Genomic DNA, 17,463 nt, shown 5'->3' with positions numbered 1-17,463 from the left:
ACAAATTTCGATTTCGATTTTTTTTTTTTTCTTTATCAGTGATGTTTCAGTAAACTATGGCTCTGTGTAGTACTGACAAAATGTGCATGAAAATGCATTTGATTCACCACCCAGCTCTAGAGCATATTAAAATGTATAAATATATTCGCACAGTTTTGGCCTTATACACATGGTGCATCCCCATATAACTCCCCTATAATTACAGTCTTAAAATTGTTTGAAATGCAATCTTTGCATGGAAACCGAATGATGAGCCTTCTGAGACTTTTGTCCTACTCCTTCTCAGAACATCCGACAAGGGATATTGGGCGAAAGTTGAAAACTGCCCTCAAGGAGCAGCTGCGAATTATTCATGAGAAGATTGAAGCCAAAAAGATTGCCAAACTAGCCCTTGCTGAAGTCCGTAGTGTTTTGGCTCAAGAGGAAGAGGAGAGACAGGCTACTCTTGCGGCTAAAAAAGCCAAAGAGGAAGCAGAAGCTAAACTTAAGGAAGAACGATTTCAACGAGAACAAGAGAAGAAGCTAGCAAAGGAGAAAGCAGAGAGGGAGCGAATGGAACAAGAAAAAATGGCCAAAGAAAGAGCTGAAAAGGCAGAAAAGGAAAGACTTGACGAAGAAAAAAACGAAAAGGAAAGAATTGAGAAAGAAAAAGCAGAGAAAGAAAAGGCAGAAAAGGAAAGACTGGCCAAAGAAAAGGCGGAAAAAGAAAGAGTGGCGAAAGAGAAAGTGGAAAAGGAAAGAATTGAGAAAGAAAAAGCAGAGAAAGAAAAGGCAGAAAAGGAAAGATTGGCCAAAGAAAAGGCGGAAAAAGAAAGACTGGCGAAAGAAAAAGCGGAAAAGGAAAGAATTGAAAAAGAAAAAGCAGAAAAGGAAAGACTAGCCAAAGAAAAAGTGGAAAAGGAAAGAATTGAGAAGGAAAAGGCGGAAAAGGAAAGACTAGTCAAGGAAAAAGCAGAAAAAGAAAGACTAGCTAAAGAAAAAGCAGAGAAGGAAAGACTTGAGAAAGAAAAGGCAGAAAAGGAAAGACTGGCCAAAGAAAAGGCGGAAAAGGAAAGACTAGCTAAAGAAAAAGCAGAAAAAGAAAGACTGGCCAAAGAAAAGGCAGAGAAGGAAAGAATTGAGAAAGAAAATGCAGAAAAGGAAAGAGTAGCCAAAGAAAAAGCAGAAAAGGAAAGACTGGCCAAAGAAAAGGCAGAGAAGGAAAGAATTGAGAAAGAAAAGGCGGAAAAGGAAAGAGTAGCTAAGGAAAAAGCAGAAAAAGAAAGACTAGCTAAAGAAAAAGCAGAGAAGGAAAGACTAGCCAAAGAAAAGGCGGAAAAGGAAAGACTAGCCAAAGAAAAAGCAGAGAAGGAAAGACTAGCCAAAGAAAAGTTGGAGAAGGACAGACTAGCCAAAGAAAAGGCGGAGAAGGAAAGGATTGAGAAAGAAAAGGCAGAAAAGGAAAGACTAGCTAGGGAAAAAGCAGAAAAGGAAAGAATTGAGAAAGAAAAGGCAGAAAAGGAAAGACTAGCCAAAGAAAAAGCGGAAAAGGAAAGACTAGCTAAAGAACAAGCGGAAAAAGAAAAAATTGAGAAAGAAAAGGCAGAAAAGGAAAGACTAGCCAAAGAAAAAGCAGAAAAGGAAAGACTTGAGAAAGAAAAGGCAGAAAAGGAAAGACAAGCCAAAGAAAGAGCAGAGAAGGAACGACTTGCTAAAGAACAAGCGGAAAAAGAAAAAATTGAGAAAGAAAAGGCAGAAAAGGAAAGACTAGCCAAAGAAAAAGCAGAGAAGGAAAGACTTGAGAGAGAAAAGGCAGAAAAGGAAAGACTAGCCAAAGAAAAAGAAAGACTGGCTAAAGAAAAAGCGGAAAAAGAAAAAAATGAGAAAGTAAAGGCAGAAAAAGAGAGACTAGCTAAGAAAAAAGCAGAAAAAGAAAAACTAGAGAAAAAAAACACAGAAAAAGAGAGACTGTCTAAGGAAAAACCAGAAAAGGAAAGGGCAGAAATGGAAAGACTGACTAAAGAAAAGAAACAAGTTGAGAAAGAAAAAGCAGAAAAGAGAAAACCACAGAAAGAGAAAGAAAGAGAAGAAAAGAGGGCATCAAAGGGAAAAGCAGAGAAAGATGTGAAGGAAAAAAAATTGAATGTACAAAAAGATGAATCAGAAAATGAAAAGGAATCAGCTGATGAAAAAAGTGCCAAGGAGGAGAAAACATCAACTCGAGGTTTACTTAAATCTTCAAGCAAAAAAGTTAAGAAATAACACTAACGTGGGAGATTTGACTGGAAATAAAAAGTATTCAGAAGGAACAACAGCATTGGGAAGTAAATAGCTAAGGGTATTTATGCTACTTACAATTTCAGTGCTGTGATGGTTTAAGCTGTTCAAAACAGTAACAGGTTTCTTTTTTTGAACGAGTGCTGTTGTGTTTCAGACACCGTTATAACAGCTTTGCCGTTGAGTGAAGAAAGGTAACAACAAAATTTCCTGCGTTGGGAATGTGACTGTGAATCAGTCGTCTAATGGGTTTTATTCAAATATACATAAATTCTCTGATTCAAATATAGTTTCATCCTGAACTGAAATGCATTCAGAAAAGTATATAAATTTGTGTTTGATACTTTTACTTAGTTTAGTCATGTTATTCTGCAATGCGGAAGTAAGCTCTTTGCTGCATTTATTTTGGGACTTCTGATTCATTCATCTACAGTAAATGGGGGAAATGACTAATAATAAATTGTAGTAATCCTTCAAAGTACTTGAAAATACCAGTTTGTTACATTAATCAGCATGACAAGCTGTTTTTATAGCTTAATATCAGTGTAAGTGAACGATCAAGGAATACTCAAGCCAATATGGCTGCACCTGCTCCAATGCGAAAAAACTAAGTTATAGAATTAGGTGTTCAATTTTTATTATCTTTTTTGGTGGTGGGGGTCCGGCCTATTGTGGACGTTTGGACCATCCTAGTGTATTTTTATTTCCCTTATCTGCCTTTACTTCTTTCAGAAAGTAATATGTGTTTTTCAGTTTGTTAGAAATGCTCAAATTCATCACACGCTGAGCATTTACTTGCACAATATGAAATCATAAATAGTTTGCTTATGAATTGAAATCAACTTTAGAGATTAACTTCTCTATTTTGTAGTCTTGTAGTATTTCTTAAAAAATGTAAATTGAAAAAAGGGAAAAAGATAAATGAAGTAACCAACATTGCACTCATTTATCTGGAATATCTTTGTGCAGTACGAAACATTTGGAGAAAAGACGTCAAAGACTTGTAGTACAATAGATATGCTTTATTTTTACCATACACAAATAAGTATTAATTTCAATGGATTTTTCACTTTTTAAATGCTGCAAAACTATATATTTTTTTGTTCAGTGAGACTGGTTGTGTTATTGTTATTAACATCTTTTATTGTAGGGGTGTAGTAAAAAGAGAAAATGAGTCTGAAGATGTTCAGTCAAGTCTTTTTTTCTCTCTTTTACAATGAATAATGATGTTGAATTGAGCATCAAGCAATATTTTAAATTAAGTAATTAATGCAATTGTTTCAGTTAAAGAGGGCCTACCATTTCCCTTTTTACAAGGCGTAAAATAAGTCTCTGATGTCCCTAGAGTGTGCATATGTGAAGTTTCAGCTCAAAATACCCCACAAATATTGTTTTATAAACCTTTGTAATGGCCCCTTTTAGGCTTTGATCCTAATTGTGCCAATTTTGGTGACTGTAGCTTTAAATTCAAATGAGATCGTATTCTTTTGCAAAAGAAGGCAGGAATACAAATGCCTATTTGTATATGCATAGTTGCATATTCAAAAACAAGACTAACTTCTTATGCTAATGAGGGAGAGGTCATTGCTAATGGGTGGTGTTTTTCACCTTTTATAACAAGTTCAATCAAAGTGTTTCTGCAGACTTCTGCAGAATTTTAATGAAGTATGATTATAAAAACTAAACTTAATACATTCTTACCATTAGAAGCAACACAGCTGTGTTTACAACCCTTATAAAAGTGATTTTTGCATTATAGGTCTCGTTTAACACAATGTCTCTTAAGTTCTACAGTGCTTTCTCATTAGCATAAGTGCAATTCTTTGTTTTGCTCAACAAACTGGTGACCATATTGAAAGAAAGCATTAATGTAGTCAAGCTGCACAATGTAGAGATGCTATAGGTGAATAGAAAAATGCAAATTCACAATAACTAACTAAATAAAAGACATTTACACATGACCATAGCCAACTTGGATCTGATTAGTAACCTTAAATCTGTTAATAGGAGTTTGAAAATTGCAATTAAATCTAAGTCACCATATATTTTGTGTTTTTGTTCCTGTATTTTATTAGATGTGCCTTAATTCATGTTCACTTACTATTTTCTCATACAGTAAGAACTGTGGGATATTAAAGTCATAGTTCATCCAAAAATAAAAAAAATCCTCACTGTTTAATCACACTCAACTTTTATGAGTTTATTTCTTTGGTTGAAACTAAAAAGCAAGACATTTTGAAAAAATAAATAAATATTGCAAACCACTATACATTAACTTCCATACAAATATATATTCAGTTGAAGTCAGAATTATTAGCCCTCCTTTTTCTTTTTTTTTTCTTTTTTAAAAATTTCCCAAATTATGTTTAATAGAGCAAAGACATGTTCACAGTATGTCTGTTAATATTTTTCTTCTGGAGAAAGTCTTATTTGTTTGATTTTGGCTAGTATAAAAGCAGTTTTAAATTTTTTAAAACCATTTTAGAGACAAAATTATTAGCCCCTTTAAGCTAACTTTTTTCGATAGTCTACAGAACAAACCATCATAAGATAACTTGGCTAATTCCCCTAACCTGCCTAGTTAACCTAATTAACCTAGTTAAGCCTTTAAATGTCACTTTTAGCTTTATAGAAGTGTCTTGAAAAATATCTAGTAAAAAAAAAAATTTACTGTCATCATGGCAAAGATAAAATAAATCAGTAATTAGAAATGAGTTATTAAAACTATTATGTTTAGAAATGTGCTTAAAAAAATCTTCTCTCCGTTAAACAGAAATTGGGGAAAAAATAAACAGGGGCTAATAATTCTGACTTCAACTGTATATTGCTGAACACTTTTGTGTGAACAGAAGAAAGAAACTCTCTGCAATAAACAAAGTATGAGTGAATGACAGAATTGTAATTTTTGGCTGAAAATCCATTTAACCCTGTGCATTTTTAAATGAACCGATAAGTGAACTCTTTTAATGTTGTATGTACTTGAATATGTTGTTTCTCTTGCCTTAATAATGTCACCAAAGACTTTGTAACGGGCAAAAAAAAAAAAAACTGTTTGGATGTTTTTCACACAGTCAGGTGCTATTAATACTTGTTGAAGTCTCACTTGCATTTCTATGGCAGTCAGCATTATACACTGAACTAACTGATCTTCAAACAGTGGTCATACGGTGCAGACAGTCTGAAAGGTCATATTTGAAGAGCACACTATTTGTCAGTCTAAATGCAGAACACATCAGTGTTGATTATTGTTTCAGTTCCTCTTTTTCTGAGCCAGTTATTAAAGAAATTAAATTAGAAAGAAATGTTCTGTGCAGCTGCAATGAGGATAAGCTTTAAAACATCTGATTTTATTACAACAGCTGGTGATGCCTTTCTCTCTCAAAACTCTGGCAAATTGTATTTTGATTGTATTTTATATTTGTGTTTGTGTATTTTGTGACATACTGAGATCTTGAGATTATTTGTAGAATCGTTTTGGTGGATATCCATTTATTAAATGAAATATTGAATGTTTTATTGAATGTTAATGAGAATGTCACGTTTAAGTTGAAGTGTGTAGTTTCTTTACATTGTGTGTTATTTATCTTGTAGCAAATACACTGAAGTAATTGTCATTGCTCAGAAAAGTCTGGGCAGCAATGCTTTGATTAGAGTGATGTTTTTTGAAGGGTAATCAGCATGTGATATTTATTACAGTATTTAACTGGAGTAGGAAGAATTACTTGAACAAATAAATGACAAACCACTTTTAATTTATGAATTGAAATGGTTAAACAGGTATGTTCACGGAAACTAACCTGTGTGGTTAAATATTTTAAGAAAGTATCAAGGAAATGTGAACTTCTTCATTATTTACAATTATACTTCTTCTGGCTAATACATGGTCTGGTTTATTTGTGTGTGTGTGCGTGTGTGTGCACGTGTGTGCGCGTGTGTGCCCGTGTGTGCGCGTGTGTGAGCGCGTGTGTGTGCGCGTGTGTGTGTGCGTGTGTGTGTGTGCATGGATGAATGATAAGGCCCTGACTTTCTTCTGCCAGTTTTTTTGTTCTTTTATGTTATACTATTTCACACATAGACAGAATTGTGAATTCAATAATCAGTGGTTCCAATATGAACCGGTAGTATGTTACATATACCTAAAGAAGGGGTTTCTCCAAATGTTCAATTCGCAACCCCCAAAATAACAATGCAGTGACTACAACTGGTGACTATACAAACATTATGCATTATGTCACACAAACACCAATAGACCTATAAAAACATGTGTATTGACAGCGCAAAAAATGCAGAACAATATAATTTTTTTTTTCGTCATTTTTGAATTTGTTTAATTTATGTTGCTATTAACTTCTACTTTTATCTTATGTAGATTATGAATAAACTATGGTAATTCTGCTAACTTATTTAAATAAACTTTTAGTTAATTAATTAATTAATTAATTTAGTTTTGAATAAATTTAATTGCATCACCAAGCACAAAGCCCCATCCCCCCCTACCCCACCTTCTGTCCTGTGACTGGATTTGATATCCACTGGCCTTAAGTGTAGTGTGTGTGACACTGTGACCATCCATTGTGGAAACCATTTTAAAAGTTATTAAACCTGTTGTGTATTTTTATTATGGGTATTATTTTTAATAATACAAAAAAAGGATGCTAGGATAGTGTCTGATTTTACTCCACTTTCATATAGGTCTGACGGGGAAGCCCGTTTTGGTGGCATCAAGAGATAAGCCCTTAGAAGAAAAAGGTAAGGAAACTAGTTTTACAATACCCAGCTGCCACATCTTGCTCTCTTTATGTGTTTGTGAGGGTTTTTATGTGTCGAAGTACACACACACACACAAACACACACTTGTATATATAGTTTTTAAGGACTCTTCTTGTACTGCATTTTAAAATGCAATGAAAAAAACAAAAGTAAAAGCCGCTTATATGATGTCATTACCTTACCCATAAAACCATCCTCACAGGAAACCTGTGACTCATCAAGTATGATTTTAAGCATTTTTATTATGAGTCAAGGACAATAATAATAATAATAATGAATTTTAGTGCTTTTTAAAACTTAATTCTCAAATCAAATAACACACAAAAACATTTACAAACAGTTTTGTTTTTGCATAAAAATAACAATATTGTTTTGTATAAAAATTAAAGTAAAACTTTCAAAATAAATAAATTATTCAATATCCAAATCATAAAACACAAAAATGCACACCTTGTGAATAAGCAAGTGTAAAGTAATGTGTTTCCAAGGATGATTTAAACAATGTAAAAGATTCTGCATGTCTAATGTTATAGTTGAGAGCGTTCTTGAGCCTCGGAGCCAGGGAGTATCCAGCAATCCAAACCTTAACACTATTGAGAATCTTTGAGATGGGCTGGAGAAGACACAACTCCCCATCATCAAATCAAGATTTTGATACTGAACCATTTACACAGTCCTACTTAACCCACAATCATAATCTCTGTTAAAAGGGCTGAAAAAAATAAAGATATTAAATGTGTCCATAATTTGGAATTGCATTTTTTAAGATAAAGGGCAATTATTCACCTAGGGCCACCCCCACAGATGTATGCCCACATTTCTGAAACAATTAAAACAAACATTATTTTGTCATGGTCATGTTGTGTAATGGGTTGTTTTTGAACTTGAAATCATACTGAGTATGCGAAATAGGCATATGATCAACTGAAGGAATTGTGGTTTCAAAGTTATTAGCGCAAAGGGGAAAAAAAATCAAATTACAGCACCACCTTGTGGATGATTCTTGTAAAAAAAACTACAAATCCAACAAATGTCATGTATGTTCATCTATCATATATGATAAATTCATATTCTAGACTGTAATTTTTAATTAAATATTTTATATTTAAAAATAATGTGTTGATGCTTACTAGATGAACTTTCAGTTTGTGTAAATGATTCTTATCTCTTTCTAATAGTCTGTTTGCAGTAAGTATTTCATTGGCACATTTTCATATTTATTAGATGATCCAAAAATTAAAGGGCTCATAAGTTCTCTGATGTCTGTAGATGCTAGGCATTACAGAAGTAACCATTTTCATTTTGTTGATGTCATTTGATGCATTTCAGAGTTACACACAGAATATCTATACATTTTATTCCCTAAAAATAGTGGTAATACAATGGGAAAATGTTGTGTGGACTGAAAACTGGTCCACGATTCACTTGGATTGATGCTTAGTTACGTGCATTGTTTGTTATATATCTGAGGAAAGACTGAATCCAAAGCGTGTAAGAAGTGAAAGGTGGAGGAGAAAAGTGGCATTAATTGAGAGATATGACATAATGGCATAGTGAAAAGAAATGTTAAATAGAAGCTCATGAACATCTTCCCTGTTTTTACTGCCCAATCAGTTTTTACTGCCCAACAATGAGCGCTATCAGACAGCAAGATGGGTAAAGCAGTTCCTTAAAGCTGAAAATTGAATTAGTGCATAGTCAGTATTGATCTAAAATTATCTTAAGTATAGGAATGTACTGAAATTTAAATTCTTGGCTGAAACCTAATAATTTAAATTACACTGATTTAAAAAATAAAACAAGCTAATAAAATAACTATATTTTATTGACAGTGAAGACTATTTGACTGAACAAATTGAGATGTGTCATTATATCAGGGTTTCCATGAAAGCACAATAGTGTACGATAGTAAATATACAGTATAATCAAGTATAATACTGTAAATAGAAATGTCCTGTTAGCGTGGACTTTACTTTTCCTGTAATATGTGCTTTGCATGCAAACAGTAGATATGTGGGTACATTGAATATCTTAAGGGCTATAATGCTATGGCTTGGGGAAACCAGTGCACTGAACACAGTTGAAGGTGGACAAAATCCAAAAATGTGATTTTCAGCCAATATTTTTGTGCATCCCTACACTGTAAAAAAAATTCTTGCTGCCTTAATTTTCAGTTGAATCAAATTAACTTTTTTAGTTGTCTCAACTTACATTTAATTAAACTGATTAAAAATATTAAGTTAAACTTTACATAACTTCAAAGGTTCAGTTAAAAACTGATTAAATTATTAAAATAAGTTAAAACAACGATTTGTGTACCATCCCTTCATTTGATTATTCCTTTAATTAGGGAAAACGAAACACCAGAAAAAGTCAATATTTCGTTTTTCTGTTTATTCTGTTGGCACGCACACAAAAAAAGCTCATCTGTTTTAGTGTTTATAACTTAAAACGAATTATTAAAAGAAGCACAAAACAAAAACTAAATAATGAGGCATTTATTAGTTTATTCGTTTGATCAAAAAACGAACACCAAGAAAACAAGATTTCAACGTGTGGTTGTGCACAAGACGGAGACGCCCCTTTTTCTGCAGATTGGTCAATACCGATAAGGCTGTAGGATTTAAATCAAACTTCGCTTATCAACTCATACATAAAACAGGTACATATACACCTATAAATTACTTTCATATACACCTATAGTGTTGGATGTTCAAAACAATATATGAAACTTGTGTATATACATAAACTTGATGCATGCATACATCCACATACACAATCACATAAACAAATTGATTTATGCATATGCACCCAAAAAACTCTCACATATACATATAAACTCGATGTGTGCATAATTTCACAAGCATACATTTCGTTGTGAACATGCAAGTGATTTCATATGTGCATGTGCATAGACTTCTCAAAAGTCCTTTGAGTTTAAATGGATGAGATCATTATTTATCATATAAATAAAAATGAATTAATGCCTAGAATGCTCCACACTATAAAGGTTTAATATGCAATTAAATTATTAGAAAGCAATGGGTTTAATTAATATAAGGTTTTATAAATAATTTTTTAGAGTAAAATATTAATTTAATATTAGTTTTTGATGTTTGCTACTTTATAGATGTCACTATTCATCACGGGTTACGATACACACTTATGTACAGTAGGGGGCAGGAATGCACTTTTTAAGTGGGTTAGCCTATCACCAATAAACAGGCTAATGCACCAAAAAACGCTGGATGCCAGGCACCATAAAATATAGTTATTAAACATAAAAGAAGCAGTGTCCAGAGGATCTGATATATATAGCTGGTCCATGGAGGTTAGCTTGACCAATGTGATGAAAAGAAACTATTTATTAGCGTTTTCTTTGTTAAACCCAATGTTTTTCAATAATTTAATTGCATATAAAATTTTTATAATTTGCTGGAGCATTCCTAGCATTATCTTTTTATATTTAGCATAATCTATTTTCATTATTCAACAGATTTAATTCCTCTATTAATCTGATTATTTCTATATCACGATTAATTATTATTACTTATTAACTATTATGATAAATAGTGATCTCATCTATTTAAACTCAAATGACTTTTACGAAGACTATGCACATACACATGCAATCACTTGGATGTTCACAACTAATTGCATATATGTTTGTGAATTTAATTTTGTATGTTTACATGAGTGTTATTTGGGTGTTTATGCACGCATCAAGTTTATATTCATATGCACAAGTTTTTGGGCGCATATGCAAATAACTACATGTATATGTGATTGTGTATGTGGGTGTATGCATGTATCAAGTTTATGTATATACGCAAGTTTTATATATTGTTTTGAACATCCAATAGTATAGGTGTAAATACAAGTAATTTATCCGTGTATATGAACCTGTTTTATGTATGAGTTGATAAGCTTGATTTAAATCTTACAGCCTTATAGCAATTGACCAATCAGCAGTCTCCATTTCGTGCACGCCCACATGTTGAAAAATGTTTTTTTTTTATGTTTCTTTCTTGATCAAACGAATAAACTAATAAATGCCTCCTTAGTTTGTTTTTGTTTTGTGTTTGTTTTAATCCTCTGTTTTGAGTTAAAAACAGGATAACAGGTGAGCTTTTGTTTTGTGTGGACTATTTTTCTGGTGTTTTGTTTTCCAGAATGAAAAGAATCATCAAATGAACGCATAGTACACGGACCAACAACATAAAAAATTTCTTGTCTTAATTTTCATTCATTCATTAATTTTCTTGTCGGCTTAGTCCCTTTATTAATCTGAGGTCGCCAAAACCAAATGAACCACCAACTTATCCAGCTTATGTTTTTATGCAGTGGATGCCCTTCCAGTCACAACCCATTGCTGGGAAACATCTATACACACTCATTCACACACACACACACACACACACACACACACACACACACACACACACACACACACACACACACACACACACACACACACACACACACTTACTTGTACATTACGGTCAATTTTAGCATGCCCAATTCACCTGTACCGTCTTTGGACTTGTGGGGGAAACCAGGAGCACCAACCAAACATGGGGAGAACATGCAAACTTCACAAAGAAATGCCAACTGACCCAGCTGTGGATCTAACCAGCGACCTTCTTGCTGTGAGGCGAACGTGCTACCCACTGCGCCACGGCGTTGCCTGTCTTGATTTTTTTTGTTATACTTTTTTTTTGGAGTGTACACATACCTTGTTGAAGAAAACTCAAGAAAACCACTCCAGGCAATGGATTTTGGAGGCGACTGGAAGATGAGTGGATCAAGATAAGACCACAGTGGGAGAGATGTCCTGTGGGAGACTAGTGAGACTAGTGATGTCCTGTGAGAGACCAATGATATCCTGTGAGAGATTAGTGATGTCCTGTGAGAGATTAGTGGTGTCCAGTGAGAGACAATTGATGTCATGTGAGAGACTTGTGATATCCTGTGGCAGCATTCATAGTAAGGGCCTGTACAACAATATTCAGTTGTAATCACTTTGTACTACAGTCATTGCTGTTCTCTAATTTTGGTCACTGCCCTTGTCATGAATTAACAGTTTTTTATTGAAGTGCATTTGTCATTTTGCAAAACATTTCTATTAGTATGTTTAAACCACAACAAAAATTCCTTCAAACTTTCAATGCTGAAGATTATATTACTTCTGAAAAAAAACCCCAATAATAATCAAGTGTTTATAAACGGTCTAATTTTGGTCTTCTCTGTATATCCTGTAAAGACTCCACACCACACACTCCACATGTGGTTACATCAAGTGCTGAACCCTCAATAGAGGAATCAAGGCCTGCAGGAACAGTTCCACCAGAGTCTGTGCATAAATCAGCCCCAACTCCAGAATCTACTCCAGAGAAAACAGAATTAACAGAAGAGCCAGCAGAACAATCCAAATCAGAAAAAGAAGGTACAGTTCCTTGTTTGCTTTTTCATTCTTTTCAATTAAGGCCTGTTTACACCTGGTCACTTCATGTGTTTCCTCTGATCGAATCTGACTTGTGAAAAACAGTTCCATTTACATTTGGCCAAATTAATTTGTCTCTACTAAATGGACATATGATCTTTATATTCTGTGCTATATGCAAATGTAACTGTTACATTAACTAAAACTTTAGATACACCATATTTTATTTACGTATTGTTTTTGTTTACAGAAATGTAAGCTTTTATGTAGGCTGTGCAGGAAGCTTTGTACTTCACTTGTGTTCCAGTAAAACATTACATCAATTTAACATCAAGCTCAAAAGGTGGGCTCTGTGATTACTGTCATTATAGGCTAAATGAAACATCTAAAGTTTCTATACTTTTTCCTTTTCATTCACATCACGGCTTGGCAGAAACAAAGCTTTTAAAATCTTCAAATTAAACCAATTGCCCTCACAAAATGATTCAAAGTGTTTGAAACAGCATATGCTAAGGAATAGAGCACATGCAATAGAGTTAAATTTATCAAACATATTGCAAGCTTTAAATTAAAGTTTGACATATAAATGCTTCTAGCTAATCATCAATATCATTAAACATTATGTGTCTGCTTAATAAGTATTGAAGGCTTGTGTATTGTTCCTTTGCTAAACTGGGCAACAGAGACCGTTAAAACTATACAATTATTATATAACTATAAAGGCCTACAGTTATTCCTTTTCATTTTACAAATGTCTAATTAAAACGTATATAAACTAGTGAAACTAGGGGAAAAATGTGAAACCTGTTCACTAATTCACTGCTGCATTTGATTTGGATGTGTCCCAGACCTCCTCCTAAAGTGAGAGATTGGATTTTTCTTAGGCTTGAAAATGTTTTGCAGGGCTTTTACTCCAGTCCTTTTTACAATCTTTTAACTATTTAATCAGAAAATAAGACAGGAAGTGACCAGGTGTAAACAGCTCTTTACATTTAATGCATTTGGGAGATTTTTTTAAGCGACTGACATTACATTGAAGGTACACATTTACTGGTAGTGCCATGCACTATTTAAACATTTAATACAGTTAAAGGTTGAACTTCATTTAAATAAATGGAATGGGTTCAGCTTAGGACCCTGTGGTAAACGTCTGATTAAAAGACATCATTTATTATATAAAGTTAAACATTTAACAGTTTTAGGTAAATGTAACAATGTGCATTTGCACTTGAAGTGCAAGTTCAAATGCATAATGTATATGATAAGCTAGCAGGCTAATCGGTTGATAAATGATATGTTAGCATATAGGCTTATTAAAACAACAGTTTGAAAGAAAAGAGCTTGAAGTTATTCATCAGTATTTGAAATGCATAGATTAAAACACATAAATGGTCATTACAACACTTTTCAAATGTTTTAAAATAGAAAGTGATTTTACAGGATTTTTAATCAGACTTTATAAATTCGACCTATAATTTTACCTAAGTAGGACACCAGACAACTTAAAATATCGTAATAGCACCACAAAACCACAGTTGTCAAGTTTGTAAGAACAATTCAACCTACATTTGTCTCTGCTCAAGCATTTTTAAGATGATTTGTATGGAATTGATATTGTGTGAAAAGCACAACACTTCAAGAAAGACTTATGCTGTGGTGAATTCTCTTACAGCCAAAGCGAAGAAACCGAAGCTCCTTAATAAATTTGACAAAACAATCAAATCGGAAATCAACTCTGCAAAGAAACTACGGAAGAAGGTAAAATGTATACAAAAATGATGCTCTGTTACAGCACAAATAAAATATGATTAGTAAAAATTTGCAGACAGAATTAATAGTCTTTTTGTCTTCAGGGAAAGGTTGAGGAGTCTCTGCAGGCTTTTGAAGATCTTGTGCAGAAATTTCCACATAGTCCGAGGTGCAGATACGGTAAAGCACAGGTAACACATTATCATAAAAGGTTGCAATGCTGATGTGTCTATGTTATATTATGAGCACTCATAAACATGTGTTCAGGCTGAAGATGATTTGGCAGAGAAAAAGCGCAGTAATGAGATGCTGCTGAAGGCGGTGAACACATACAGAGAAGTAGCCGAGCTCCCAGATGTTCCACCAGACCTCATCAAAGCCACACTGAAGAGACGGGCAGACAGGCAGCAGTTTCTAGGTACATATTTTAAACATTAATGTGCCATCTAGCTATGGTGAAATCCAATTGTTAAAGGTCCTGTGAAATAATAAGATTGTTTAGATGTTAGAAAGATGCTAGTTTTAGATGCTAGTTTTAAGGATATCTATTGACCTTATTCTGTGATGTGGAAGTGCACTAGTTTTTGCGATTTGTTTTAGAACTTCCAAATCAGTTGCCCTATGGGAGAAATGACTAGAAATAATAAATGGCAGAATAAGGTCAAGCTACTTGCGCTACAAACAGGTGTATTCATGACTATACATAACAAATAGAATAATATAATAGTTTGCAACAACAGTAATCAGCAGAACAAGCTGTTTTTAACATCTAATCAATTGAAGTGAATGAGACCAGAAGTCTTGAGCCAAAAATATTCGAATGGTTTTGCTCTTTCATACAGTTTGTGAAGAATAAGGCCCAATCCTAATCTACCCCTTAGCCCTTCCCCTGACCCCTACCCCTCGTTTAGTGCGTTCAATTCTCTTTAGCTTAAAGACGTAGGGCCAAGGGGAAGGGCTAAATACCCCTTCGAATGAAGATTTTTTTAGGACCACACTTGAAACCAAGGGGTAAGAAAATTTCCCAGAATACACCAGCCACAATGGCAGGATGGCCGCACCCACAAATTAAGTTTTAAATTAAGACAAACTGTCCGCCACATTATGAATTTTTACAACAAACACATGATGTTAACGACATACGTGTTTTACCATCATGTAAAAAAAAAAAACGCTAAAATAAAACCCCCTAAATTTCACGATCTATAATCCCTAATAATAACTCCTGTGCAGCAGTCCCACAACATTCAAAAAATAGCACAACTGGCATCACTACAACAGTCACCATCATCTGATCTCATATGAAGCAAAGATCACGATGACATTTGATGGCGTGTGCAGGTGCTGTAGTGCTGTCCCAATTCTTAGGGGTAATTTTTAAAGCCCATCCCCATCACCCTCGGTTTTAAGGGCCAGGGGGAAGGGGGCGGGTAGGGGTACAAAAATAGAATTGGGATTGGGCCTAAAGGTCTTTGCACAAGTCTGATATTTTGTATGCATTTTTCATATCTGAAAAATTTGTTTGGTAGACAAACCTTGCACAACGAATGTGATGCTTATTAATTCATTTGTGGAAAAAAGCTAAACATTTCGAAGTCAATTCAAGCAGTGATGTCCTCTCTTCTCATCTAGAAAAAGAAACATGAAAAGGTTACACATTGTGTTTATTCAGTACTGCATAGAGAGAAAGTTCTCATTATCAAAGAGCTGCGCTGGATTATCCTCAAATGCAAAGTTTTTTTTTCAGAAAATCATTGAAATTTTGCTACATTGCTTATGATACTTTACATATTACGCATGTAAACAAATTCTGAACAAAGACCTTAGACATTATTATAGAATGCGGCCACATTGACCGAAGCGAACAATGAGGTGCCTTTTATTATAATGTTTATGGGCAGTACGTCAAATGTATGGACACATACCCCTAAACAGCAGCAGGTAAGAAGTGCGGCAGTCACTGAATCCAGCATATGGGTTTTCAACTGTCCGCCACATTTTGTCTTATAATATGTACAGTGTTTGTCATTAAGTTATCTGTGGCTAAAGTGATGTCATTTTGTGTTTTGCCGTTCGCTTGTATGGTAGCTCTGAAATGTCAAAACTGAAAAACACTAACCCATTTCGAATTTCAGTCACACTTTACAATAAAGTTCATTAGTTAATGTTAAGTGTAAGAATTGAAATATTACAAATATTCTGATATCTTTGACAATTCAAAACATGAGCTGAAGACAGGGCCAATGGACTCCACAACCCACCAGGGGGGAATGCGTGAAAAACCAGTTCCTGCTGCATTTGCATCTGACTATGCTGAGACTCAGCTTCATCCCCCCAACTCACACATATGGTCATTTCAATGTTTGAATGTTCTAGAATTAACCAAACTGACTTTAACCATCATGTTTGATATCATTTGAAATGTCTCAGTGCGATTGGTACAATGGTCTCATTCTCTCAGAAATAGACATAATCAGAACAATAAATATATAACTTCAGGCATCTTTTGAACCACTGTGAAGGGTGTGACTTTTATATACACACACCCCCTTCCTTGAGGGAATTCTTGGATTATTTAAGGTAAGGTCTAAGAAAAACTCAGGGCGATTTCTGCCTAACCAGATCAGCCCATAACATGGCTTGCACCATGTTATGTATATTACAAAGTCAGGAATGCATCTTTTTCATCTTGGATTTATCTTTGATAATTTGATGTTTTGTATTGATCATTTATGAATTGACTGATTGAATTGGCATAATACATTTACCTGACTAATAAATTGTTATGTTTTGAATTATTCAAACCTCGTGTTATTATCACTGATAAATGTTGTTGTCTATAGCACTACAAGCCACTGTACAGGTTAGTAACGGACTAAAACATGTTAGACGGAGCAGCGTGGCACGCTAAACAATGTTGTTAGAGATCCGACTAGCAAATTGGCATTATTTCATGTATACGTAGACTGCAAAAGGCCAACTATGGGTTTTCTATTTAGAACAACAAAATATTGTTGAAACTACTTTAAATGTGGATATTTAGGCCTTCATCTACAAACTTATAATCCTGTGCGATTATTATTAAAATACTTTGTCTTGATTAAGTAGATCACAGATCTATGGGGACCACATAAAAATCTCCTAAATTGAGTAAGTAGGGTTCTGCCTTTTTAGGAGAGTGGTTAATCGCCTCTGTTTAATGACCAAGACTGACAAGCTTGTATTAAGAGATTGTATACCCGGCC

At 34.1% G+C, this 17,463-nt stretch overlaps 1 protein-coding gene across 8 annotated transcripts in view; it reads left to right on the top strand.

The window, feature by feature from the left end:
- The window catches only part of unm_hu7910 (un-named hu7910), a 64,809-nt gene that overhangs the window by 31,612 nt on the left and 15,734 nt on the right, over positions 1-17,463 (top strand). For 4 of the 8 annotated variants that reach the window (XM_021478003.2, XM_073907376.1, XM_073907374.1 and 1 more), the window contains 5 exons: positions 6,949-7,005; positions 12,290-12,472; positions 14,142-14,227; positions 14,323-14,409; positions 14,486-14,636. In XM_021478003.2, the coding sequence (XP_021333678.1) occupies positions 6,949-7,005; positions 12,290-12,472; positions 14,142-14,227; positions 14,323-14,409; positions 14,486-14,636 (564 nt within the window). Of the gene's footprint in view, positions 1-286; positions 6,136-6,948; positions 7,006-12,289; positions 12,473-14,141; positions 14,228-14,322; positions 14,410-14,485; positions 14,637-17,463 lie in introns of those variants that run through there. The other 4 variants (XM_068222742.2, XM_073907372.1, XM_009303520.5 and 1 more) reach the window with 1 other exon arrangement.

This window comes from Danio rerio, chromosome 7 (assembly GCF_049306965.1).
Source record: "Danio rerio strain Tuebingen ecotype United States chromosome 7, GRCz12tu, whole genome shotgun sequence".
Taxonomy (NCBI): domain Eukaryota; kingdom Metazoa; phylum Chordata; class Actinopteri; order Cypriniformes; family Danionidae; genus Danio; species Danio rerio.
Note: the sequence above shows the minus strand (reverse complement) of the source record. Positions and strands in the feature narration are given on the sequence as shown.